The following is a 25,523-nucleotide window of genomic DNA, read 5'->3' on the forward strand; positions in this document are numbered from 1 at the left end:
CAATTCCAATCGACATATTTTAAATCAATCCATTTTTTATCAATCTATCTATTAATCTATCAATATTTTATACATCCATCTATCAATCCATCAATCATTCATCAATCCATCTTCTCATCAATCTATTTTTTAACTTTAGTTAATTTATTTATATTTAGGAATTGATCCAACTTCAATTAGTTTGTTCAACCTGGAATGAATTTATAGTTTCCTTTGTTATGAAGAGAAGAATAGAAATCCTATGTACTAGAGATCAAAATTTAATGGTAATGAAGCTTCTAAAAAAAGCCTAATAATAATGACGTCATACAATACAAATAACCAATGATAGCCAAGAATACATTTATATTGACCAATGGTAAAATGTCTACTGGCCTATCATTGGTCATTTGCATTGTATGGAGTCATGTTTTATTAGGCACTATAAGCTGCTTTATGGTAATTGTTTTATATTAAGTAGTGAGACACTTTTGTCTGTAGATTAAGATTTCGATAACTACTGAAGCGATTGCATTCTTTATTCTATGGAAGCTTCACATAGGTCCCAGGACGGTTCAGGCTAGTTCAGATAAGTCTAGGGATGGTTTTAGGCTATTTTTCTGCTTTTTCTAACACTTCGAATAGAGAGCTCATAAAATTGTAAAGGGATCATGGTAATATAATTTCAAACAAAACTAGTTCTAAGAAAAATCCCCTTACTTAACCCTTACAGATCGTAGTTTTTTCAATCTCATTTTTTTTGTAGGTAAGATGGAGAGCTGTAACTTCATGACTTTTTAAGTTCAGTAATAATACGTCGGCAAGAGTTGATTTTATTAGGATATCTGGTCTGTGTCGGTCGTGGTGTCCGGTCAAAGTCGGTTGGGTAGCAAAAAAAATTTGAAAAAATTCTAAATAAATCTTAATTTCTACATTATGACTTTTGTGTATAAGGTAGAAACCTAAAATTTTGTTGGTGAATACTTAGATATCAATGACCATCTGAGAAAAGTGGTGTTATGACCGTTTGACTGCTCCCTGACCGACTTTATGACCAATTATTGTCCGGCTTTTACTACAGACATATATCATAAATATCGTGGCTTCTATTACAGCTAGAGACCTATGATTTTTTTGGTAAATCCTTGAGCAATAATAAACAGATAAAAATTTGCGCCGCCAACCGCCGTTTTACCGCCGTGACCGCCGAAAATGGCGGTTTCCGTTATTTGCCGTTTTTCGGCGATGATCAGAAAAAGTATTTTTTTTGTTATGAAAAATAAAAGTTCGTCCTAAAATTTGGTCATCCTAGCTGCAAAATTGGCCGCTCTACAGCTGTTTTAAAATTTAGCGGCTGGCCGCTAAAAAGTGGCTAAGGAGCGGTCTGACTGCTATGACTAGAAAAAGTAATTTTTTCTATTAAGGTGGGAATTGGGGCCCGATCTGTAAGGGTTAAAAAATAAAATTACCAATACATCACAATGTAGTAAACATTCTGTAATTAATCACTTGAAAAATCTTGTTTAGAAATTTTTCAACCCTTCTCATATATTTTTTAATTGCTACCTAAATTCAAGGGTTTTTAGATTTTTAATTCATAAATATCACAGTAGAGTTTCTATACATGAAATGACATTTTCTTGAGAAAAAATATTTGTTAAAACCAGCTATCAATAACAAATTTTTCTGTCAGTAATATTCAAAACTAACTCAGCTAGTTAGCGGGGCATTGATGCGCTAGTACCCAAAGTCAGCCAGAAACTGCTGAATTTGTGCACATTCCCTTTACGCCAGTACCCAAAGTCTGAGACTCTTAAAAATTGAATATTCGATCCATTTTCCCTTTCCTTACTCCCTGAGCTATTACCCTAACATTTAGGGACTTTGTACTTGAATTTGAAGTGGGAGGGACATTGTAGAAAATTAGCCCAAAACCATCTCATTCTCAGGAATATATAAATTTAGACAGATAGTTAGCAAAATCCTTCGCTATAGACACACAGACAACCATCCTGTAACTTTTATTGTTTTGAAAATATTAAATAAAGCCTTGTTTTAGGATTTGCTCGATCTCGAGGGCTGGTCTGATTCTCTGTTTAAACCTATACACATGGTAAGGTTTTGGCGCTTTCGCAAAAAGTACCTTGTACACTGTACAGCATTAATAACCCTCCTCCCTTAATAGATTTTTTAAAAAGAGTGGGTTGTTCACGTTTGTTGGTTTCATTGGGTTCTAAGTAGCCCAAAGTTATAGGCCCTGCAGGATTAGGACCCCGCATCGGTTTTCAGAGGAAAAACTACACCTTTGCCATATTTTTTATTCATTTAGAAAACATGAGGAAGGGTTTCAGTGCTCAACATTTACTTTGTGTAAAAGCACTAAGATTAATATTTCCTCTAAATCCATAAGAAGCAGAAAAATATCAAGAGAACAGTAAAATGTTATAGAGTAAAATATGAATGTTTTTATCTATCAATCAAATTAGACCTAATGCTATATAAAAAATATCTATGATTATAAAAATGAGTATCTATTTAAAACTTGCTCGAGTTTCAATTTAGATAGCATAGCCACTCTATAGTCATTCCTCAGACGATTAGACGCTAATTTATAAGCAAAGCATCTCTATAAATGGGGCATAAAATGTAAGTATGTCCGTATTAAGCATGCTCTATTTAAGTAATCGTTCATACTTCTCACTTAAAAATATTGAAATACATTGTTAAGCTATATTTGTTAATTTTCGTTCGGATATGTTGTGCTTCGCCGTTATGGACGTTCATGTTGTGTCATCATTGTTTTTTAGTAGCGAAGGTACTCCATAATTCCGAACGTCCGTCCGTCTGTCCGTCCGCAATTAATGAATTGGGGGAAACGTGATTTTCTCGGCTCCTATTCAAGATATACAGCTGAAATTTTTAGTGAAGATTCCCACTATTATATGCCCATCTAATAAATACATTGTTTTGTCCGTCTGTTTGATATTTGGGGTGCTAGATCGATTCCTAGATTTTTACGTTTTCGTGATTTTCTCAACTCCTTTTCAAGATAAAGGGCTGAAATTTTCAGGGACTAATTAATTTTATACTCTACATATTTTCACCAAGATTTATTAATATTTAATTATTGATTGGGGTGCTAGATCGATTCTTAATTTTTTTAGGTTTTCATGGTTTTCTCAATTCCTATTCAGGATTGACGGTTGAAATTATCAGGGATTCAATATGCTCATGTTCTACATATTTCCATCAAGTTTCATTAAGATTTGTCTATTAATTGCGATGCTAGATCGATTCCTAGATTTTTAAGTATACATGAATATAAGGTTGCGTGATTTTAAAGGTTTGATGATTTCCCTATTTTACCAATATTAATATTTATTATATGACACTGCTTTATAGTATTTTTTCCCTGATATACAATCATAATTTTTGAGCTTCACTACTTATGGATGTTGTCATCCTTGTTTTTTTTTTAATTTATCTATTTGTTTAGGTAGAAGACCCCATGGTGTACAAAAAGATATGTGCTAAACTTTTATTGTTAAAGGATATTTGGCAAACTAGAGAACCAAAGGTATTGTATCTATCTAAAGGGTGAGCAAAAAAAAATGCGTACCTTTTTAAAATTGAAATTGCGCGGCTTGTGTTAATAGTAGAAAAATGTTATGCATATCGTTAGAACCACTATGAAGTCTATTTTTAGGAAATATAACTACGATTCCTGTGCTACGCATGATTTAGGAGCTACTTGTTAAAATGTCCCAACTGACTTAAAACTTGACTTGCGAGTAAATTTTGGGACATTTTACCATCTGGCTCCCAAATTATGCGTAGCACAGAAACCGTTCAAATATTTCCAAAAAATACAGTTCATAGCGGTTCTAACGGTATGCGTAACATTTTTCTACTATCAACACAAGCTGCGCAATTTGAAATTAAAAAATGTAGGCATCTCTTTTTGCAAAATATCTTCTCTAATTTTTAGTTATATTTTAAAATTTACTCGCAAGTCAAGTTTTACATCAGTTGGGACATTTTAACACGTAGCTCCCTAACTATAAGTAGCAGAGGAAGTGTTCTTATATTTCCAAAAAATAGACTTCATAGCGGTTCTAACGATATGCATAACATTTTTCTACCATTAACACAAGCCGTGAAATTTGAATTTTAAAAAGGTACGCATTTTTTTTGCTCACCCTTTATCTATTTATATTTTTTGGGTGTGGTTGGAATTTTTCAGAAACGATTTTTTTTCTTTTTCTTTATGATATCTTATACAACCTGACCTAAAGTGTAGGGTTGGGCCGGATATTTTTTTGGCCGGATACCGGATATCCGGCTGATTTCGAATGCCGGATATCCGGTATCCGGCCTGATATGCGGCAAATATCCGGTTATCCGGCCAAATTACCGGATAACCGGCCAAATTACTACATATTAAAGTATCAAAAAAGGATATAGTCCCTTTCGTAGCAACGCACCTTAAGGGGCGATTCGATGTATTTTTAAAATTCCTTTTAATAGGTTATTTTAGGTTAGGTTAGGTTATATTTGGTTAGGTGATTGCCCCGCAGGGTTAGGCAATTGGCCCTGCAAGGTTAGAGTCCCCCGCGAGGGGCTAGAAAAAGGAGGAAAGCTACTGTGAAAATACGAATAATCGCTCCTTAAGGGGCGTTGCCACGAAAGGGACTATAACCGCAAAAAAATTTCTTAATAAACTGGTGTTTTATATTATACTAGCGGATGCGTCCCTAGTATCTAGGGATATTAGAAGGGACATGAAAGTGAAGAAAAATAACCTAAAACTTTACAACGACTTTTTTTTATAAAAATTAAACAGCCTAAAACCACCCTGGGACCTATAAGAAGCTTCAAACTAAAGGAGAACCATATCGGTTCAGCGGTTAGCGAGATCCTTCGCTACAGACAAAAAAAGCTTACTGCTTTATATAATAGGATAAAATTAAGGTTAAAACTTAAAAATTAAGTAACTATAAAATTATCTTTCTTCTTAGCAAATAAATCTAATTAACTATTAATACCCTCAATCTGTAATATCAACCCCTAACGGTTGGAGGATGGGCGAGGAGGTGGCGTTGAATGCCTGCCCCCCCCCCCCTCTGTTTTTTTCTATCCCATTTTCTGTGTATCCCAGCCAGAAAGTAGCGTCACTATCGTGCTACTATAGCGCACGATATCGTGTAGCAATCGAGCACGAGTTCTTACGATATCGCTAAATAGTCGTCCAATGCACATCGACGATATGTTACGATAAATGGTCGAAAAGGTACTTAGAGCTGCGCGATATACCCACGAAATCGTAAGCGATATCGTAAGGCTCGTAAGCGATATCGTGCCAAAATCGTGAATAAAAAGTACATTTAAAAAATATTTAACATCATGCAGTTTTGTTTGTAAATATTGTATGTAAATAAGAGGTTGCTTAAAGAATCCATTTCATACTGAGCTGTGCATGCAGACAGAGAAAGAGAGAGTGAGAGACATGGTGTAAAGGGAAACCATTCTCCATGCCCTTCTACTTAATGTATACTCTCAAGAGTTTTCGATGAATTTTGATAGGGTATTTTTATGTATATCCTAAAGAATGGCAATGATTTAAGGAATATTAAGACAAACATTTAAAAATGTTGCCATTTAGAAAAAAAACTTTTTAAAAATACTTTTATTTGTAATATTAAACATAAACACATTATGACAATTTTAGTTATCAGTTTTATATTTATTTTGTTTAACAACAGAAAAAATGCAATACATTTTTTAAAATAATGTGAACTTCTAGCGGCCAATTTATAAACTATATTTCTCACAGAATGATGTTGATTATATGTTGGTTGTGTGTCTGTTTGTAAGTGTGTGTTGACACACATAAAATGCTATTGTTTACGATATCTTAGGGAAATCGTGGTTGCCGCGATTTTTACTACAAAATCGAATTAATCCCTAGCGATTTTTTTCGATTTTTGCTATAAAATCTTAAATAATATTTTGGCGATAATATACTACATATCGGATGCGAGTTTCCTTACGACGTTTCTAGCTGGGTAAAAGGTAGAGGGCTATAACTGAGATACTTTTGAAATTTGGATATGACACATAACTGAAAGTTGAATTTTTTTGATACCTCCTTCCTGGCGGGCACAGGATGCCAGCAAATCTGGTAAGGTCATTCAGGTAAAAAGTAAAAATATTTTTTTACTTAAACAAAGCATTTCATGTTATCTAATACTAAAATATCCCATAGTCGTACATCCTCGTATATAATATAGGTATTCAAGTCGATTTCAGGTTCCAGGTAAAATCCTGCAAGTCCTGAACCTCCAGGTCTCCAGAAATCTTTAAACGGTTCCTGTGACCGCAATTTTTTACTTGAAGATTTCAAATTTTTTATATATCTTCATGGCATATTACAATTTCATAAAATCCGTTGCCGTTTACCTGCCAACCGTCGGTTTGCGGCTGCCATCTGTCAAGTACTGCTGCCACAGCCAAAACTTATGTTTTGAGATTTCTAATATAAACAAAAAACATAAAGATAAACATATTCAGAAAAAATTGTTCTTTTAGCTTCAATAATAAGAAAATTACAGCCATTTAAGATTAAAAAAACAGAGATTTTTGTTAAAAAATATAAAAGATTATATAGCCGGATATCCGGCCGGATAGTTTCAATATCCGGTATCCGGCCGGATATTGAAAATATCTGGCCCAACCCTACTAAAGTGAAAATCAAACAAATGAACCCCCTCCCCTTTTAAGTAAAATAAAATACACGAAAATTATTGGGACGCCATTAGGGAAACTGCCATAAAATCATTATATTGAATATTTGTTTATGTCCCTGATTATTAATCCGAATACCTATAAATTAAATTGACACAAAAAAAAATAGGTAAAATATTGTGCAAGGAGGATTTCAAGCCTTTTAACAACAAGAATGACAACATTCATGTAAAAGCAGTTCTTCAAATTAAACTGCAAATAATATTATTTCTCGTATTCATTCGAATCCGGTGGATAGGAACCGGTTATCATCCATACAAAAAAAAACTATGTCTAGCATTGTATTATATCTAGCTTTCTACGAATATAAAAATGTACAATTCCAAGATTAAAACCAGTTTTTTAGCCCATGCCTTCGGAACCTCGGGGCTAAAAAAACTGTTTTTAATCTTATAATTGTACATTCTATATCCGCGGAAAGCTGTTTATAATACGATGCGAGAAATAACTATTCCAGTATGGCTTCGAAACCGATTAACATCCGCAAAATTAGAACCTGTTTCCAGTCATACTGAAAAATCATGTATAGATTCGTATTACAGACAATGTTTCACAAATAATAAAATAAAATTATAAGAATAATGCTATTTATGTTAGCCCGGGCCTTCGGTCTCTCTAGGTTAACAAAACTGGATTTATTCCGGGTAAAACTTCCATTTAGCATATCAAATAGTGAAAGGAAAATAAGCTGTTGTTCAGACATACGTATAAACATACTGTGACTATAGAGAAACATTGCTTATTGCAAAATTACAATTTAAGAGGATTTTTCGTTTCTCTTGATTATGTGTTACTAACAACTTTTTCCAGTTAAGGATATATTTGACAATAAACATTATTTTTAGGTGAAAAGACTTTTTTGTGATAGCTTTGTTCTAAGCATCAGGTAAAATTAATTAGATTTTTTGGCCTGTCATAATACATCAATTGTATCTGTTTGTCTTATTTGTTATTCGTTCTATTTCTTGGCTTAATTCAATATAACTATGGAAATTCATGGAGGAAGGGGACATTAGGCTGTTCATTACACTAGTTCCAACAACATCATTTTCATTTTATTCAACTTTGAGGATTTTTATTAAATTTTGATTGGTTGGTTCATAAGGTTTAGTGTCAAATGTTTCAACCACTTATTATAATCTATAATCAGAAGGGTTAATTTTGTTTATTAACATTTGAGGATGTAAATTAATTTATCCTGCACTGTCTTATCCCTTTTAATCCCTTATAAAACTTATACTTTTACTGTACAATACATTGTTAATCTATTCAGATCTGATGATCATGTGATATTCTGTGGTTTAAATAATGGTTGTGTACAGGTAAATTAGCCAGATAAGGGTCATTCATAGAGCAGCTTTGCTTCTTATGAGGATATCAAGTTATACAACGGAGAATTTAAAAATTAAGATGCTATTTTACCACTTTTATGATAACGTTCTCTTATTCATTGGCTTAACAACTTTGAGTAATTTAATAAATTTTGATTGGATAGTTTATAAAGTCGTGTCCAAAAGTTTCAACAACTAATTATAATCCAGAGGGGTAATTTTGTGTATTATCATGGTAATTGTCTTACCACTTTTTAGTTGCAGGGCTATTCTATAATTCACTTTGTCTGTCCGTCCGTCATTAAGATTTGCTTTTTGGTTGGTGTGCTAGATAGATTCCTTTCCTAGATTTTCAAGTTTTCGTAATTTTCTCGACTCCTTTTCAAGATAGACGGTTGAAATTTTCGGAAATTAAATAAGTTTACATTTTACATATTTCCACCAAGTTTTGTTAACGTTTATTTTTTTATGATACTGCACTATAGTTCATTTTTCCATCCAAAATTTTGAGCTTCGCTAATTATGGATGTTGTCATCCTTGTTTTTCCTAGGCTTGGGATGTGAGTTATCTTGGTAAAATCAGGGAACAAGAATGTCATGACAAGGTAAACCTGAATATCAACTGAAGTTCAATGTGACGTCATAAAAATGAGGAATTATCCAATATCAATCTCTTTTTGGGGGGTTTTCTTTCCCACTCCTCCTCTCCTCATTCCTCATTTTTATGACGTCAGAATTTTTATTGAATTTGATTGGTTGGTTAATTCAGTTGAGTGTCCAAACGTTTCGACCATTAAATGTAATATACAGAAGGAGCATTTAAAGTATCATTATTGGGGATATACATAATTTATCGGCCATTGTCTTATCCCTTTATAATTATATCCCTCAATATATCTCATAAACCACCAGAATATTTTTAGCGCTTCGCGCAACCATGATTCATGAAAATTGTATGGCATATTAGATAATCCAATTACACATTAATATATTTGTAAAGGGTGTAAAATGTCTGGACTTCAATGAAGATGTGTTGATAACTGGCAGTTATGATACTTTTATAAAGGTAAAAATTTATATGCACGAGAATTTTCTATATTTACTGCTTATGCGTAAGGTGATGATATGCCAATAGTATTTTCTTAATTGTTGATGGGGTCATTTGCTCTAATTTAGGAAGCAAAACTACTCTACAAGTAACAGTGTCTGTCAGCCTCTGTTTTATGTTTGACTTATTTTTTATCTATTTTTCTCTCTTTTTTCCTTGTCTTTTTATATAGATACTAGCGGCTGCGCTCCTAGAGGCCTCTAGGGACACTTAAGGTATATGCAGCATTGCAGACCCGTTCCTTGCCAAATTTTTAATTTAAGTTTTAAAAATAGTTATAAACCTTCGCTTGACCTATAAAAAGCTTTACTGTAAATGAGAACCATATCGGTTCAGCAGTTAGCGAGATCCTTTGCGACAGACAAAAAAAATTACCAGCTATATTACTTATACGAATTTTCATACACTTTGTGTGAGATTATTTTTACTTTACTGATTTATTCAGGGAGCAGGAGGTACTTCTTGAAGTACTGGGGGATATTGACGTCCCTCCCCTTACCAGTCACCCTTCCTTCCAGGGATATGAAAGGTTTGCGTAGGACTAACTATCCTACCTGTAAAAATCACCACAGTTACAGAAACCACCCACAAAACCTCAAACACTTATGGCTTTAACACAGCCAGAGGTGTGCATGAAACAAGAACTGTTGGAACTGATGCTCAGTTTACTGAGAATATGAAAGATGATGGTGAAACCCGAAAGGAAGCTATCAACTTGATGACAGGACCAATAAGTTCTAAGCAAAGCTGTAAGATAGGAACCTGGAATGTTAGAACAATGTATGAGTCAACTAAAACAGCCCAAGTAGTTAAAGAAATGACAAGTTACAATATCGGAATACTTGGAATTGCAGAATGTAGATGGACAGGACAAGGACAAACCACAACCAAAGATGGCCACCTAATACTTTATTCTGGTCATGAAAGTCAACATATGTATGGGGTTGCTATAATTATTCAAAAACGACATGTCAATTCACTAATAGACTGGAAACCTATATCAGACAGAATAATTAAGGCTAGATTCCAATCAAGGCACTGCAAGTTGACCCTTATCCAATGCTATGCCCCAACAAATCACAAAAGTGAAGAAGTAAAACAAGAGTTTTATGATCAACTGCAATCAATCAGAAACTCAGTACCCAAACATGACATGTGTCTAGTTCTTGGAGATATGAATGCTAAAGTAGGAACTGACAGGACTGGAGTGGAAAATGCAATTGGACACTTTGGCATAGGTACAAGAAATGAAAATGGAGAACTTTTACTTGAATTCTGTTTAAATAATGATATGGTCGTAGGAGGTACATTATTCCAACACAAAAACATTCACAAATATACCTGGACAACACCTGATGGACAAACAAGAAACATGATTGACCATATTATGATCAATAGAAAATGGGTCAAATCAATGCAAGACTGTAGGAGCTATAGAGGAGCCGACATATTCAGTGACCATGAACTAGTTGTCAGTAAGATTAAATTAAAGCTGAAGCGTACTGGCCATGATAAAAAGAGTGAGATTGGCAGACAATATGATTCTTCAAGATTAAAGGACCCAGTGATAAAGAATGAATTTGTCTTAAAACTCAGAAATAGATTTCAAGTCTTAGAGGACCTAAATGACGAGACTGAGATCACTTGGACTTCAATTAAAGAAAACTTTCAATCTACTGCTAAGGAAATCCTAGGACACAAGAAACCAGAGAAAAAGGACTGGATCTCTGAGGAAACATGGAACAAAATAGAAGAGAGAAAGAATCTTAAAAACAAAATTCATAATGCTCAACATTTGGCTGACATGGGCAATTTAAGAGCTGAATATACTGCTAAAGACAAAGAAGTCAAAAAGCGCACAAGGAAAGACAAGAGAGACTACATTGACAATCTGACTGAAAAGGCCCAGAGAGCAGCTGACTTCGGTAACATGAAAACAGTATACAACATAACCAAGCAATTAAGTGGCAAATATAACAAAAAGAGTGGTGAAACTATCAAGGCTAAAGATGGTAAATTACTCACTACAGAAAAAGAAGTTGCTGAAAGGTGGAAATCGCATTTTGAAGAAGTGTTGAACAGACCTGAACCTGAAATTACTGCTGAACCAGAACCAGGACATGAAATAGACATAGACACAAGACCACCAACTATTCAAGAAGTTAAAGCTGCTATACATAGTCTAAAGAACGACAAAGCACCTGGACCTGACTTGATAACTGCTGAAATGCTTAAGGCAGACATAGATCTTTCTGCTAGGACTCTGACTGATCTCTTTGATAAAATTTGGAGACAAGAAAAGATACCAACTGACTGGTCTAAAGGTATAATCATAAAACTACCTAAGAAGGGAGATTTGAACAATTGTGATAATTGGAGAGGAATTATGCTGCTTTCTATCCCAAGCAAGGTCCTATGTAAAGTTATTTTAAACAGAATTGATGAGAAAATTGACAATAAACTAAGAGAAGAACAAGCTGGGTTCCGTGCTGGAAGAGGCTGTGTTGACCAAATTTTCACCCTTAGGACAGTTATTAAACAATGTGTTGAATTTAACAAGCCACTCCATGTAAATTTTGTTGATTTCTCTAAGGCCTTTGACTCCATACACAGACAAACACTCTGGAAAATACTAAGAAGTTATGGTATACCTGAAAAGATGATAATTATGATAACTAAATTTTATGACAACTTCCAAGCCTGTGTTTCAGTTGGAAACAATAAGACATCTGATTTCTTTAAAATAAGCACTGGAGTTAGACAGGGATGCATTTTATCACCTATTCTATTTATATTGGTCATTGACTGGGTGATGAAGAAAACCACAGAGGACAAAAAACGTGGTCTCCAGCTGGGCATACTAGGACACCTAGAAGATCTGGACTTTGCTGATGATCTGGCACTGATTTCAGAAACAATTAAACATCTACAAGCTAAGACAGATAGACTAGTCAAATACGCAGGACAAGTCGGGCTCTTTGTTAATGTCAAGAAGACTGAAATTATGAATATACCTACAAACCCTGATCAAACTATAACAATAAATGGTGAACAATTGAAACAAAGCAACAAATTCACCTATTTGGGGAGTGTTATCAGCAGTGAAAATGGCTCAAAAGCTGATATTAAAACCAGGATTGATAAGGCTAGGGTTGCTTTCAACAGTCTACACAACGTTTGGAATTCAAAGAAACTTGCTCTGAAAACAAAAATCAGACTTTACAACAGTAATGTAAAATCAGTTCTTCTTTATGGAGCTGAATGCTGGAGAACTGTGAAAACTGAAACAAATCAACTTAATGCATTTCACAATAGCTGCCTAAGAAGAATTTGCAAAATATTCTGGCCAAACAAAATATCAAACATTGAGCTGTATGCTAAGACCAAGTGCAATAGTATTGAAGCAGAAGTGAAATTTAAAAGACTAAGATGGCTAGGACATGTGCTCAGAATGGAACAAAATAGGTTTTCAAAAAAGTGCTTAAAATGGAACCCCACCACTGGTAAACGTAAACGGGGACAACCAAAAATGACCTGGAGGCGGAGCACTGAAAAGGACCTCTTTAATTTGAAATTAACATGGGGAGAAGCTGAAGCACTTGCCACAAAAAGGAATTCATGGAGGAGCAGGGTGGCCGTATTCTCTGGACTCCACAGTCCAAAAGAGAGACGCGACTGAACTGAACTGAACTAGCGGCTGCGCTCCTAGAGGCCTCTAGGGACACTTAAGGTATATGCAGCATTGCAGACCCGTTCCTTGCCAAATTTTTAATTTAAGTTTTAAAAATAGTTATAAACCTTCGCTTGACCTATAAAAAGCTTTACTGTAAATGAGAACCATATCGGTTCAGCAGTTAGCGAGATCCTTTGCGACAGACAAAAAAAATTACCAGCTATATTATTTTTCAATTTCTTACTATGAAATATTTTAGGTTTGGCGACGTGATAATTGGATGTGTGTTCAAACCCTGGCCCTGCATAAAGATAGTGTCTGGGATCTTAGATTACATATGAAGAAAGTGGTAAGTCACACAACTGTTCAAACCTTGGCCCTACATAAAGATAGTGTCTGGGATCTTAGATTACATATGAAGAAAGTGGTAAGTCACACAACTGTTCAAACCTTGGCCCTGCATAAAGATAGTGTGTGGGATCTTAGATTACATATGAAGAAAGTGGTAAGTCACACAACTGTACAAACCTTGGCTCTGCATAAAGATAGTGTGTGGGATCTTAGATTACATATGAAGAAAGTGGTAAGTCACACAACTGTTCAAACCCTGGCCCTGCATAAAGATAGTGTCTGGGATCTTAGATTACATATGAAGAAAGTGGTAAGTCACACAACTGTTCAAACCTTGGCCCTACATAAAGATAGTGTCTGGGATCTTAGATTACATATGAAGAAAGTGGTAAGTCACACAACTGTACAAACCTTGGCTCTTCATAAAGATAGTGTCTGGGATCTTAGATTACATATGAAGAAAGTGGTAAGTCACACAACTGTACAAACCTTGGCTCTTCATAAAGATAGTGTGTGGGATCTTAGATTACATATGAAGAAAGTGGTAAGTCACACAACTGTACAAACCTTGGCTCTTCATAAAGATAGTTTGTGGGATCTTAGATTACACATGAAGAAAGTGGTAAGTCAAAAAACGGCTTTTTATAACATTTGTCTTGTTTTGATATCTTTAAATTATTAACTTAGTTTCCAACGGTTTCCACGGTTCGAGTCTCTGCTAACGTTATAACTAAAAGTAAATGATTCCTACAGCTGCTATGTCAGACTCGTGGTGTAGTTAATAAGGAAAGGGTGATTTCTTTGGCCAATATTTCTGGTGGTGTTCTGTTAAATTGACTTATACTTCGACACCCCAAAAGCCTTATTAGGTATCCAAATTAAAGACTTTTTAGTAACTTACAATGGTTATTTAGGCTACTTTTTAATATTTTTAATTTAAAAATTTATTTCACTTTATTTTAGTTTTAATCCAAATTTAATTTCAGGTGACGGGAGGGCTAGATGGAGCAATTATAGTTCTCAAATTTGTATCAAATCAAGAATTAGAACTTGAATCTTATATTCAGGTTAGAATCTATTTTAGATTACAAGGAAAGAAAAAAATACTTATACGAATTTTCATACACTTTGTGTGAGATTATTTTTACTTTACTGATTTATTCAGGGATCTAAAAGGATAAGATAATAGCCGATAAATTGATGTACATTCCCAATGATGCAACGATATTCTTTGGGGAGGGGAAAAATACCTCTTCCAACCCATCCCTCCTCTTTTCATTTACACTTGGGGTTGGGGTACGTATTGAACTCCTTAAAAAGGGGGTATTTTCTCTCCAAATGTGCACGCTTTAGTATGTTAAAATATATAAATTTGTTATTAATCAATCAATTCGTAAAACCCTTATTCAGAAAAATCTGTCACTTTATAAATGTCGTCGTACACAAAATAAAATATGCGCAGAGTGCGGCATCCAAAACAATGGCTTTCTAATAATAAAAATAGATTAAACAACAATAATATCGAATTTTGTGATAAAGAATTGTGAAATTATAGTAAAATTGTTTATTTATTCATGTAAGTGACTTTTTACATATTTTATGTAAGTTTTAAACATTATAAGATATTGTAATTTATTTAGTTTTTATTGAAAGAATCGATATTTTATTACTTAGATGTTGCACCAGATTTTTCATGTACTCTAATAAAATGATACACACAGCTGGCTAAGATAACGATAACCCTAACCCTCATCCACCCCTTTTACCCCATCCCTTTCCCCTCCTACTGCATGGAGTAATGTACTGACCAATAAATGAGATCCATATATAAAATAATAAGAGCAACTTAAATTGACGACAATTTTTCCCCTGTGAATATATATCCACGTATTCTATATGAACTATTGAAGATAATCTTACTAATCTTAACGGTTAAAGGGGGGGTAAAGGGGTGATTCTCCCCTTCAGCCCCCCCCCCCCCTCTGATAAAAAGCTTGGACGTCCTTAATTACTTATCTAATATGCAATTTTTATTGCAGACCAAAATTTTAACATAAATTTAGATAATAAAATGGGTGAGGGGGAAGAGGATGGTCCTTATAAAGGACTTGGTCCTCCTACTAACTTGAACTTATACACTGGAGATGTTTCATTTGATGATTCATTTCAGTATTTTAGTCCAAATGATAGTTTTAATAATAGCAATGATATGAGGTAAGATGTTTAATTAATTTATTATTAATCTTTAACTAAAAGCTAGCTACGATTTTGGAGGCCTCTAAAAATTGTTGAGGGGGGGGGGGTATTTTGTTTCAGCGATTTCCTTTGGGAGGGGGTGATGGTCCCCACCCCTAAATTGTTAAAAACCTTACTAGGATTTAAGAGAAGCTGCGCTGTATATGAGAACCATATCGGTTCAGCGGTTCATAGCGAGATCCTCTGGTACACTGAGACATACAGACTCAAATACATTCTGTTGCTTTTATATTAGGATACAACAATCGTTACAAGCACAGGCTTAAAATGGTTATTTTATCAAAAAATATTTATACATTTCACTCTATTATGACTTTTTTGTGTTTCTTTATAAAAAAATTTAAAGCTACCTATCTAGTTTTGGAAGAACTTAACTTTACATTTTTTGTTAATTTTTCAGCTTTGAAACTCCAACTTCAGTAAAAGAACATGAATCCTACTCATCACAAGGCGAAGCAACCTATGTATCACAAGAACCTTACTATAATAATTCTTATTCGTCAAACGGTGCCTCTAATTATAGTTCTTCTTTATTCCCAAATACTTCTTTTTCCTCACCCCCTACCTATGAATCGTACCCACCAACACCGCATAGCTCAAATACTTCTGTGCACTCTAGTAGTTCATATTACCCGCCTACTCCTCAGGGATATTCGTATCCTCCTCAACCACAGGAAATGTCCCCCTACCCACACTCGCCTGCTAATCATGTATATCCTCCAACAACGAGTAATATTCCATATAGAGAAGATCCAGCAAATTCACAATATTATTCCAACGATTATCCTAAATATTCTTCAAGTCCAAGACCTCACTTACCAGGGACATAAACAATCTTTTTAATAACTCTGTACCAAATTATAAGGTCCGACTAACATTAGGTTCCAGTAAAATGTTCCCCCCGATAATGCAACCATCTCGTAATCAGTGAGCAAATGACACTTAGAATTCGAATTTCGATATGAACTTTTGCATGAGTAATCCTTGGTAGGTCTATTTTCCCTAAATCGAACAAAAAGTTGGAAAAGTAACGGCTGGCGGCTCAGCCGTTTTTTGCCTATTTTTAGAGTAAATCCATCGTCAATTACGTAGGAATCAACTGTTTAAAACATATTTTTGGTTTAATTCAAGTTAAATGATAGCAAAAACCATTTTTAAAACTTCTAGTACCAACAGCTACCGTTTAGAACCGTTTGATAGCGTTTTGGAGTAGCAAAGAGTATTATGTGGAGATAGGTTTCGTGAATAATTTGAACAATTGGTAGCCGAAAAATGGCAAAACTGCTGAGCCGCCAGCCGTTAGCCGCTACTTTTCCAACTTTTTGTTAAATTTAGGGAAAATAGACCTACCAAGGATTACTCATGCAAAATTTCAGGTCGAAATTCGAATTCTAAGTGCCATTTGCTCACTGATTACGAGATGGTTGCATTAACCCCCCCCCCCCCCCCCTTAGTTCAAGTTTACTGAGGTATCTATACATTGTAAAAGAATGGGTAGAAAAATAGATATATAGGAACATTTTTGAATGTGGCAAATACCTTAAGTATATTATTTTTTCATGTTTGCTTAAATACAATCTGTATTATTTTATTTATTACTAATAAATTGATTGTCCTTGAAAGAATTGACTGTGTTAAAAGAACACAAACCACTCCCTTCAATCCAGCAACTAAAATATCCAAGTCATCACTATCCGCATAATAATCAACATTCACCTCAAAGTAATCCTTATTCTCCTTACAGAAATCATAATTCTCCGCATAGTAGTCATCATTCACAAGCAAAGATGCCATACAGTCCATATGGACAACAGCCAGGTTAGTGACATGAAAATGTGTTAGGTATGAAATATGAATAGTATCATTCAATTTGAATGCCTACATATCATGCTCCAAGCTTATTAATGGGGAATTATTTTGGTATATATTAGCAAATAGTTTTTTTTACTTTACTGCTGTTACCTAAGAAGTACCTAACCTAAGTACCTATTTTAGTTTTAATGTTTTAATATTTTTTTTATTTTTCCAGCCTATAATTGTATATTCAACTAAAAACGTTTTGTCAAGTCTGTATACATCATAAGTTAGCTTTTTAAAATGGATGAATAAAAGGAAAAGATTAAATAACCCTCCATTTTTAGCACTATCCGTTTAAATTTTTTTAAAATTGATGTTTACAATGCCTATTCTTTTTATATGACTAGGTATATTACATTTAATTCTTACGAAGGTTCAAGTCAGCCATCAAGTAGTGGCCATGCAAATCAAAATGGTTCCACCTATCCTTCCTATCATCAACAGTTTTATAATCCCAGCCAAGGCAACTTCAAAGTGGAAAATGGACATATTTTTGCCACGTCGGGTCCTAAAAGGAAAGCAGTTTTTATTGTTATAATTTATATGTCTCTTTTTGAATTCTAGTAATTACCAAAAAATAATACCTATTTAGTTTTACATTAGATAAGTATTTTTAATTCAAAAAGTAGCACAGTTTCTATCAACCTTTTTAGGCGTTTTTTAAAAGCGAAGCTTTTCTACAATTAGGGTCGGTCCGTCCGTGCGTAACGGATAGCTTTTTTTCATTAATATAGGTATGTTAGAATTGTCCTATCGATTTCAAATTTTGCATGGTGATTCCTTAAATAGTTAGGTACGATTTAGAAAGCGTAGCAACTCTATAATCATTACCAAAATGTCCGTACGTCCATTTTAAACATGTTGATTTTTTTACTTTTTTAACAACAAATTTTTATGTGATCTAATCATCCGATTGTTCTGATTTTTTGTATATTGATTCCTGGGACAACAAAGTATAATATTAGAAGCGAACCAACTCTATAATCAAGTCCTAAAAATGTAAGTATGTCCATAAACATTATCCTGTATAAACAGTTTTTCTACAAATTTACTTACAATTTCGCTTCGACTCTTATACATTTATATTCTGATTATTCAGTTCTGACACTATAAAAGTGTTAATGTCCGTTTGTCCTACCGTTTCAGTGCTTCGCTTTTATGAATGTTGTCATCCTTGTTTTCTTACGTCTCAAGCTCATTTTTTAAAATTTTAAAATTCGCCAATAAAGGTATTTGAAGATATCTATAATCAGCTTTCATGACTTTTTTGCACCTATTCTAAGATTACCTCTGGCAAAGACTTCAACATATTTTATGATATAAAGTAGTAAGCTTTTTTGTCTGTAGCGAAAGATCTCGCTAACCACTGAACCAATTTGGTTCTATATTTCAGGGATTCTTCTCATAAGTACCTGGAAGGTTTTAGGCTATTTATTTTTACATTTAAGTCTTTGCATGGTTTTAAGCTGTTTATTTAGCCCCCCTTTATGCCTTTAAATTCAGAGTCCCTAGATGTTAGGGGCGTAGCCGCTGGTATCTTTTTTAACAGGTAAGCATAGGTACTATAACCTTAAAACATAAAAAAAGCAATTAAAAAAATGCTCTAACAGAAAAGTAATATTGGAGAAATGGTCAACATCTGAAAAGGAACCAAAACAAAAAACGGAAAAAAGAAAGAATACGCTTCCCAAAGCACCTAAAGAACCCAAGCTGAAAAAGATTAAAAAAGAAGAACAAAAGCAAGTTATTGAAAACTTTGTTTTTCCGAAGCTTGAAGATTATGGCATTGAAACTAAAGGTTAGTTCCTTTGTTAAATTGAGAAAGCTGTGCATCGAAATTTTACTTTGAAGATGTTCTTTCATCTTTAAATTCCATTTATTTAGTTTAATACCTACCCAAACGGAATTAATAATAATAAATTGTATTTTATTTAGACAAGGCCTCCTTGAGATGGGGAACTATTATACCACTATTGGGTGGTTGTGCATTAGGTAATATTTTTATTTAAAATTTATTTTCATAACAATTATTTTCAACAATTTTTTCACTCAATATTAATTTTAACAAACAGAGAAAACTTATCTAAGTAGAAAGAATATGATATGGATACAAAAGTGTGGGGTAGATATTTACACATCTTTACCTCAAAATTTTTGCCGTTTAAGAGATCTTAGAGATTATTATTTAATTAGGTTGTGAGTCTGCAACTGGAGTGAAGCCTCTGTATCATCTATCTTACTCAGGTTTTAATTGATTTATTATACATAGCTAATCCTTATAATAAAGTAACAGGATGTCTGCCTGTCTGTACCGAAGGATCTCGCTATTTGCTGAACTGATATTATGGTTCTCCTCACAAGTCATGGGAATGTTTATAACTATTTTGGAGGAGGGTACCACCACTCTCCCAAGATAAATCGCAAAAAATCGGCCGAGAAAATATTTTTGATAAACATCTGATCTTAACATAAGTTTAAAAAAACATTTTACGTTCAGCTAGAGGCGTAGTTGCTATCTAATAATACAAAGTAGCTTGATGTCTGTCCGTCCGTCCGTCCCATAAGATCTCGGTAACCACTGAACTGATCGGATTCTACTCTTCAGGGTATATACCTATTGGTCCTGTGGTGATTTTAAGCTATTTTTTGGGTTGTGGGACACCGCCAACCCCCCAAAAAATGAAAATCCCCCCCCAAAAAATTTTTTTTTTTTTAAATTCTGGCACCAGAAATTTTTTCTAAATTACCTCATGAGGCAAAGCCTCTATAGGTTAGGGGTGAAGCCGCCAGTTAATATATATATATAGAGATGACTGTATTATTTTACTAAAGTATACATTTTTCCCTATGCACGTACACACGAAGTTATATAAAATTATATTTGCTTCGTTGCCTGTAAAGCATTATTTTTTTAGCCTTTGCCAAGAATGATGAACAAATCCGCAGGTATCAACCTGAAATTCCCTATATTAACCTGGATGTTACACCTAATCTACCAGCAGAATATACAAGGGTACGTACATTTTATTAAACAAGGGGCGAAGCCCTTGCATTTATTCAAATTGAGAAGCATATGACAGAAAAAGCCTTAAACCATTTAGTACCTTAATTTACGAAAAAGTAGCCTTAAACTATCCTGGGATCTATGTAAAGCTTCCCTAAAATGGATAACTCAATCGGTTCAGTGGTTTAGAGTGATCTAAACGGATAGCCCAAAAAAAAGATTTCTACTTTTTATAATAGGATGTGAAAACAAATGACCCTACGACACTCCGTCTGTATAACAGAGACTTGTAAATAAATTATAGTATTTTTTATCAGCCGATTTTAACATTTCCGAAGTTGAATACCTAACCTACATATTTAACTAAAAATCTAAATGATAGAATTATCAGGATATTTGTATTTTAGGATATTGACTTCATAACAACTGTGTGTCCATGTGCTGGTCTATCCATGTTAAACACTTCAAAAGGTAAATAAACTTAGTTCAGGTTGGTGATTAAGATTAATCATGTCTTAGCAGGGATCTAAAGGGATAAGACAATAGCTGAAAAATTGTTTTACATCCCCAATAATGATACACAAAAATTACCCCTTTTAGATTTTACAATAATGGTTGAAACGTAGACACTCAACTTAATTATCTAACCAATCACAATTCAACAAAAGTCCCCAAAGTTTTCAAACCAACGAATAAGAAAACGTTATCTTAAAACTTTTGGGACCAATGTAATAAATAGCCCATTGTCCCCTCCCTCCCTGTGTCTATATCAATCATTAAAACTATAAACTTCCTGAAAACCAGCAAAGGGGTAGTTTCACGAAATGCATTTGAACTTAATTTAGTGAACCGCATATTTTTTCCTGGTTAATTGGTTAAACTACATTTATATGGCATATATTTGAAAGAATTTCAATTTTCTACCACATAGTTTTGAAAATATCAAGACTAGAAAATGGTCTTTTTAAATTGGATATATCACAAAAAGACGATTTTTAAGTCTTGATATTTTAAAAATACGTGGTAGAAAATTGAAATTCTTTTAAACATATGCCATATAAATATAGTTTAACCTATTACTAGCAAAAAATATGCGGTTCACTAAAAAAAAGTTCAAATACATTTCGTGAAACTACCCCTTTGTTACTGATTAGGTACTTTATTATTGTGTTACATATTAAATTACCTAGAGTCTGAGATCTTAAGGGATAAGACAATTATCAATAAATTGATTTTCATCCCTAATTATGAGAAACAAATTAACCCTTCTGTAGATTGGTATTATTGGTTGAAAAGTTTGGGTACAGCTAGTTTGAACAATCCAATCATAATTTGCCCCTAGCTAACATAAGAGAGAATGTGCTTATAAAACTTTGGGTACCAGTATTATTTGGTATAAAAAGATATATCAATTGTTGTGAAATTTCAGGTGAGAAATCCCGTGGTTCTGACGCAGTACAGAATGTTTGGATGATTAGAAGTGCTGAGTTTGTGCTCAGTAACATCAGACCTAAGGCATAGAATTATACACATTTTTGGGTCAGTCAGAGTAATAACGTTTTGAAATAATTTGTTTAGCTTATTTGTCACCATTTAACCCAATCCTGTCTGAAACCACACTTCAAAGATTTAGAAGTCATTTAATTATGAATTTCACAAAGAAAATGAGACATGAAAAAACCGGTTTGGCTGACAGAATAAAGTAAAAGAATAGAGGGGACATGAGCTGTATATGTAACACTGTCCCGATTTTGTATTGGATTTGGGTCTTTGAAATCCGCTAATTGCGTCAAAAATATGAATACAGCCGAGTCCCTACAAAATAACATAAAGTAATTTGTTAGCAGTCGAAAAGGGTCTCTGCCACTTGGGGCAGTTAGTTGTCTGGATTTAGCAGCTATACTTAGACATTTATTGTGGACTTAGAAATAGCTAGTTGATAACATACCAGAAAAAGTTTTCTATCATACATATTACATAAACCCTTTAATTTTTATCTTTGCGGAACTTTTATTATTTTGACATTATACAATTCTATATTTCTATGATTGAAGGTTTTCTGGGGAGAAAATGCGCCGGGACTTTTTACTGCAGGAATTATTTTCTTTACAATTTCAAAAGACTCATTTCTTACCATAAGGAAAAATATTTGATTTGAGGAATAGTTACTTATCGCATCGTATTATAGACAACTTTCCGCGGACATTAAAAAGATTAAATCCAGTTTTCTTAGCTTTGAGGGGCCGAAGGCTATGTATAAAATACTGGAATTAATCTTTTTATTTTCATATTAATATTCGTGGAAAATTGTCTGTAATACAATGCTGTACATGATTTTTCAGTTCTAATCCAGCGGATATTAATCGATTTTTAAAGCCATGCTGGAAAAAATATTAAGACAAAAGTCAAACTTTTCCGGTAGTTTTTTTTAGTACCTACCTAAGTAGACAACGCGTGATATTTTAATAGATTTTTTTTATGAAATTGTAAACAAAATGATTATGTCATAGTTGGTAATGACATTTTGAAAACACTACGTGGAATTGGAGAAAAGTAAGTTTTACAATTCTTAAGCAAAGCTTCATAGACTTCCAGGGTGGGAAGTAAAGGGGTGTTTATCCCCCTTACCTTTGAAACCCCTCATTTTACCCCTCTCAAAAGTTTTAAAAATACATAAGAATATCCCCACAAACCGTTGAAACCCTTAATTTTATCCCCGTCAAAATAATAAGCTTGGACGTCCCAGCAAAGCTTCTTTATAAATTGTAGTGTTTGTTCGTTAAATCATTATAATACTTTGTTAGTGACTGTTAATGAGATTTCCAGCAACTTATATACTATAATATTTTATTTTATGAATATGTTAATTCATGAGCAAAGCATTAACATTATGTATAGTTTATGCTTTTGTTTTTTATGCTTCTGGAACGATCGATGGAAACACATATACTGCCGTTAAAGCATTTTATTAAAGGGATCTAAAGGGATAACCCCATTGCCGATAAATCAATGTACATACACAAAAATGATGTACAAAATTACACCTTCTTTAAGATTAAAATTTGTGGTCGAAACGTTTGAACACTCAACTTATTTAACCAACCAATCAAAAATAAAGTCCCCAAAGTTGCTAAGTCAACGAATAAGAAAACGTTATTGTAAAACTTTGGGGAATAGTGTAATTAACAGCCCATTGTCCCCTCTCTCTCTTATTTTATGAGCCCTCCCGAAGTTTCCCTTGAATTTTATTAACAAAATCAAACATCATAAGAAATTTTACAATTAAAATTCTTTTAAGGTATGGCTATTCCTGCTCGCTAATAAAGACAAGTACCTTACTGCATGGAATTCCTCAGAATAGAGTCAGAACTTTCTACTTCTTCTGGAAATCACCTACAGTACCTATCCTAGATTATAAGGTAGGTACCTATTTTATAAACAGAGTCAGAACTTTCTACTTCTTCTGGAAATCACCTACAGTACCTATTCTAGATTTTTAGGTAGGTACCTATTTAATAAACAGAGTCAGAACTTTCTACTTCTTCTGGAAATCACCTACAATACCTCTCCTAGATTATAAGGTAGGTACCTATTTTATAAACAGAGTCAGAACTTTCTACTTCTTCTGGAAATCACCTACAGTACCTATTCTAGATTTTTAGGTAGGTACCTATTTAATAAACAGAGTCAGAACTTTCTACTTCTTCTGGAAATCACCTACAGTACCTATTCTAGATTTTTAGGTAGGTACCTATTTAATAAACAGAGTCAGAACTTTCTACTTCTTCTGGAAATCACCTACAGTACCTATTCTAGATTTTTAGGTAGGTACCTATTTAATATTCAGAGTCAGAACATTCTACTTCTTCTGGAAATCTTCTATAGTACCTATTCTAGATTACAAGGTAGGTACCTATTTAATAAACAGAGTCAGAACTTTCTACTTCTTCTGGAAATCTCCTACAGTACCTATACTAGATTACAAGGTAGGTACCTATTTAATAAACAGAGTCAGAACTTTCTACTTCTTCTGGAAATCTTCTATAGTACCTATTCTAGATTATAAGGTAGGTACCTATTTAATAAACAGAGTCAGAACTTTCTACTTCTTCTGGAAATCACCTACAGTGTCTATCCTAGACTATAAGCTAGGTAAATATTTCATAAATAGAGTCAGAACTTTCTACTTCTTCTGGAAATCACCTACAGTACCTATCCTAGACTATAAGGTAGGTACCTATTTAATAAACAAAGTCAGAACTTTCTACTTCTTCTGGAAATCACCTACAGTACCTATTCTAGATTATCAGGTACCTACTTATTTATTTGATAAATTGATAGTTTGATTTCATTAGCGCAATTATTACAAAAATTAACATTTTTACAAATACTAAAAAGTTTAGCGATTCCCATGAAGATTAGGTTTTAATGTTTTGCGATTTTACTGTTTTAAATGTGTTTTTTTTCAACGTTTTCAGAAAATATTGGGAGAACAAATCTTCGAACGGAAAAACAGTGAGAAAAATATCCTTAAATGAAAACATCCAATAATCTTAATGCTATTCTCTCTAGTACTGCTTGTATAAATGGTATGTCTTTACGTTGTCGTTCATATTACTCTACCTATTGGTCATTTTACGTATTCTTGACCCTTTACTAGAAAAAGTACGATATGCGATTGTTTATCAGATGTTTTTTTTCTAAAATTGAATCTTCACTTTATATTTGCTAGTCTAGCTGTTTCAGAGATTTTAAACGTTCGACACATACTTCAATAGTTTTTTTAAGATAATATTTTATGTAATAAAACTTATGTTTTATAGTAAATAATAAAACTTTTAAATCCATAGGTACCAAAATATCAAGTTTCTGAATCGATGGAAGAAAGACTTAAAATTATAAGAATTGAACTAATAATACTTTTTCTTTTAGAGCCGTCCAAGGAAGAACTTGGTTGAATACTTGGAAGAGATACCCAAAGATGCTTCCCTGAAGGTAAAAACAAACTCTTAAACAATACTTATGGTAGGTAGTATAAAATTCTGAGTTAGATTTGTAATATTAGGGCAGGTGTTTCACTTTAATCAAACCCGAATAAATTGTCACGTAGCTTAGCATAAACTCTCTAGAGTTTATGTCTACTACATAGCTTATATTACA

General features: G+C 33.5%; 2 protein-coding genes across 2 annotated transcripts in view; both read left to right on the forward strand.

The window, feature by feature from the left end:
* Nucleotides 1–25,523, forward strand: part of LOC145323441 (uncharacterized) — a 383,852-nt gene that overhangs the window by 350,211 nt on the left and 8,118 nt on the right. The window contains exons 2-15 of the mRNA XM_080165844.1: nucleotides 15,310–15,460; nucleotides 15,903–16,322; nucleotides 17,124–17,320; nucleotides 17,733–17,878; nucleotides 18,947–19,157; nucleotides 19,295–19,351; nucleotides 19,553–19,603; nucleotides 20,275–20,372; nucleotides 20,771–20,834; nucleotides 21,793–21,878; nucleotides 22,418–22,455; nucleotides 22,872–22,916; nucleotides 23,662–23,782; nucleotides 25,296–25,358. Of these exons, the coding sequence (XP_080021970.1) occupies nucleotides 15,318–15,460; nucleotides 15,903–16,322; nucleotides 17,124–17,320; nucleotides 17,733–17,878; nucleotides 18,947–19,157; nucleotides 19,295–19,351; nucleotides 19,553–19,603; nucleotides 20,275–20,372; nucleotides 20,771–20,834; nucleotides 21,793–21,878; nucleotides 22,418–22,455; nucleotides 22,872–22,916; nucleotides 23,662–23,782; nucleotides 25,296–25,358 (1,740 nt within the window). The 5' untranslated portion in view covers nucleotides 15,310–15,317. The remainder of the gene's footprint in view (nucleotides 1–15,309; nucleotides 15,461–15,902; nucleotides 16,323–17,123; nucleotides 17,321–17,732; nucleotides 17,879–18,946; nucleotides 19,158–19,294; nucleotides 19,352–19,552; nucleotides 19,604–20,274; nucleotides 20,373–20,770; nucleotides 20,835–21,792; nucleotides 21,879–22,417; nucleotides 22,456–22,871; nucleotides 22,917–23,661; nucleotides 23,783–25,295; nucleotides 25,359–25,523) is intronic.
* Nucleotides 1–25,523, forward strand: part of LOC145321609 (F-box/WD repeat-containing protein 8-like) — a 70,822-nt gene that overhangs the window by 5,704 nt on the left and 39,595 nt on the right. The window contains exons 5-13 of the mRNA XM_080163050.1: nucleotides 159–266; nucleotides 2,039–2,092; nucleotides 3,476–3,556; nucleotides 7,629–7,669; nucleotides 8,057–8,105; nucleotides 8,666–8,719; nucleotides 9,115–9,180; nucleotides 13,155–13,244; nucleotides 14,233–14,313. Coding sequence (XP_080019176.1) covers nucleotides 159–266; nucleotides 2,039–2,092; nucleotides 3,476–3,556; nucleotides 7,629–7,669; nucleotides 8,057–8,105; nucleotides 8,666–8,719; nucleotides 9,115–9,180; nucleotides 13,155–13,244; nucleotides 14,233–14,313 — 624 coding nt within the window. The remainder of the gene's footprint in view (nucleotides 1–158; nucleotides 267–2,038; nucleotides 2,093–3,475; nucleotides 3,557–7,628; nucleotides 7,670–8,056; nucleotides 8,106–8,665; nucleotides 8,720–9,114; nucleotides 9,181–13,154; nucleotides 13,245–14,232; nucleotides 14,314–25,523) is intronic.

This window comes from Acartia tonsa, chromosome 6, assembly GCF_053477335.1.
Source record: "Acartia tonsa isolate MP-2025a chromosome 6, ASM5347733v1, whole genome shotgun sequence".
NCBI lineage: Eukaryota > Metazoa > Arthropoda > Copepoda > Calanoida > Acartiidae > Acartia > Acartia tonsa.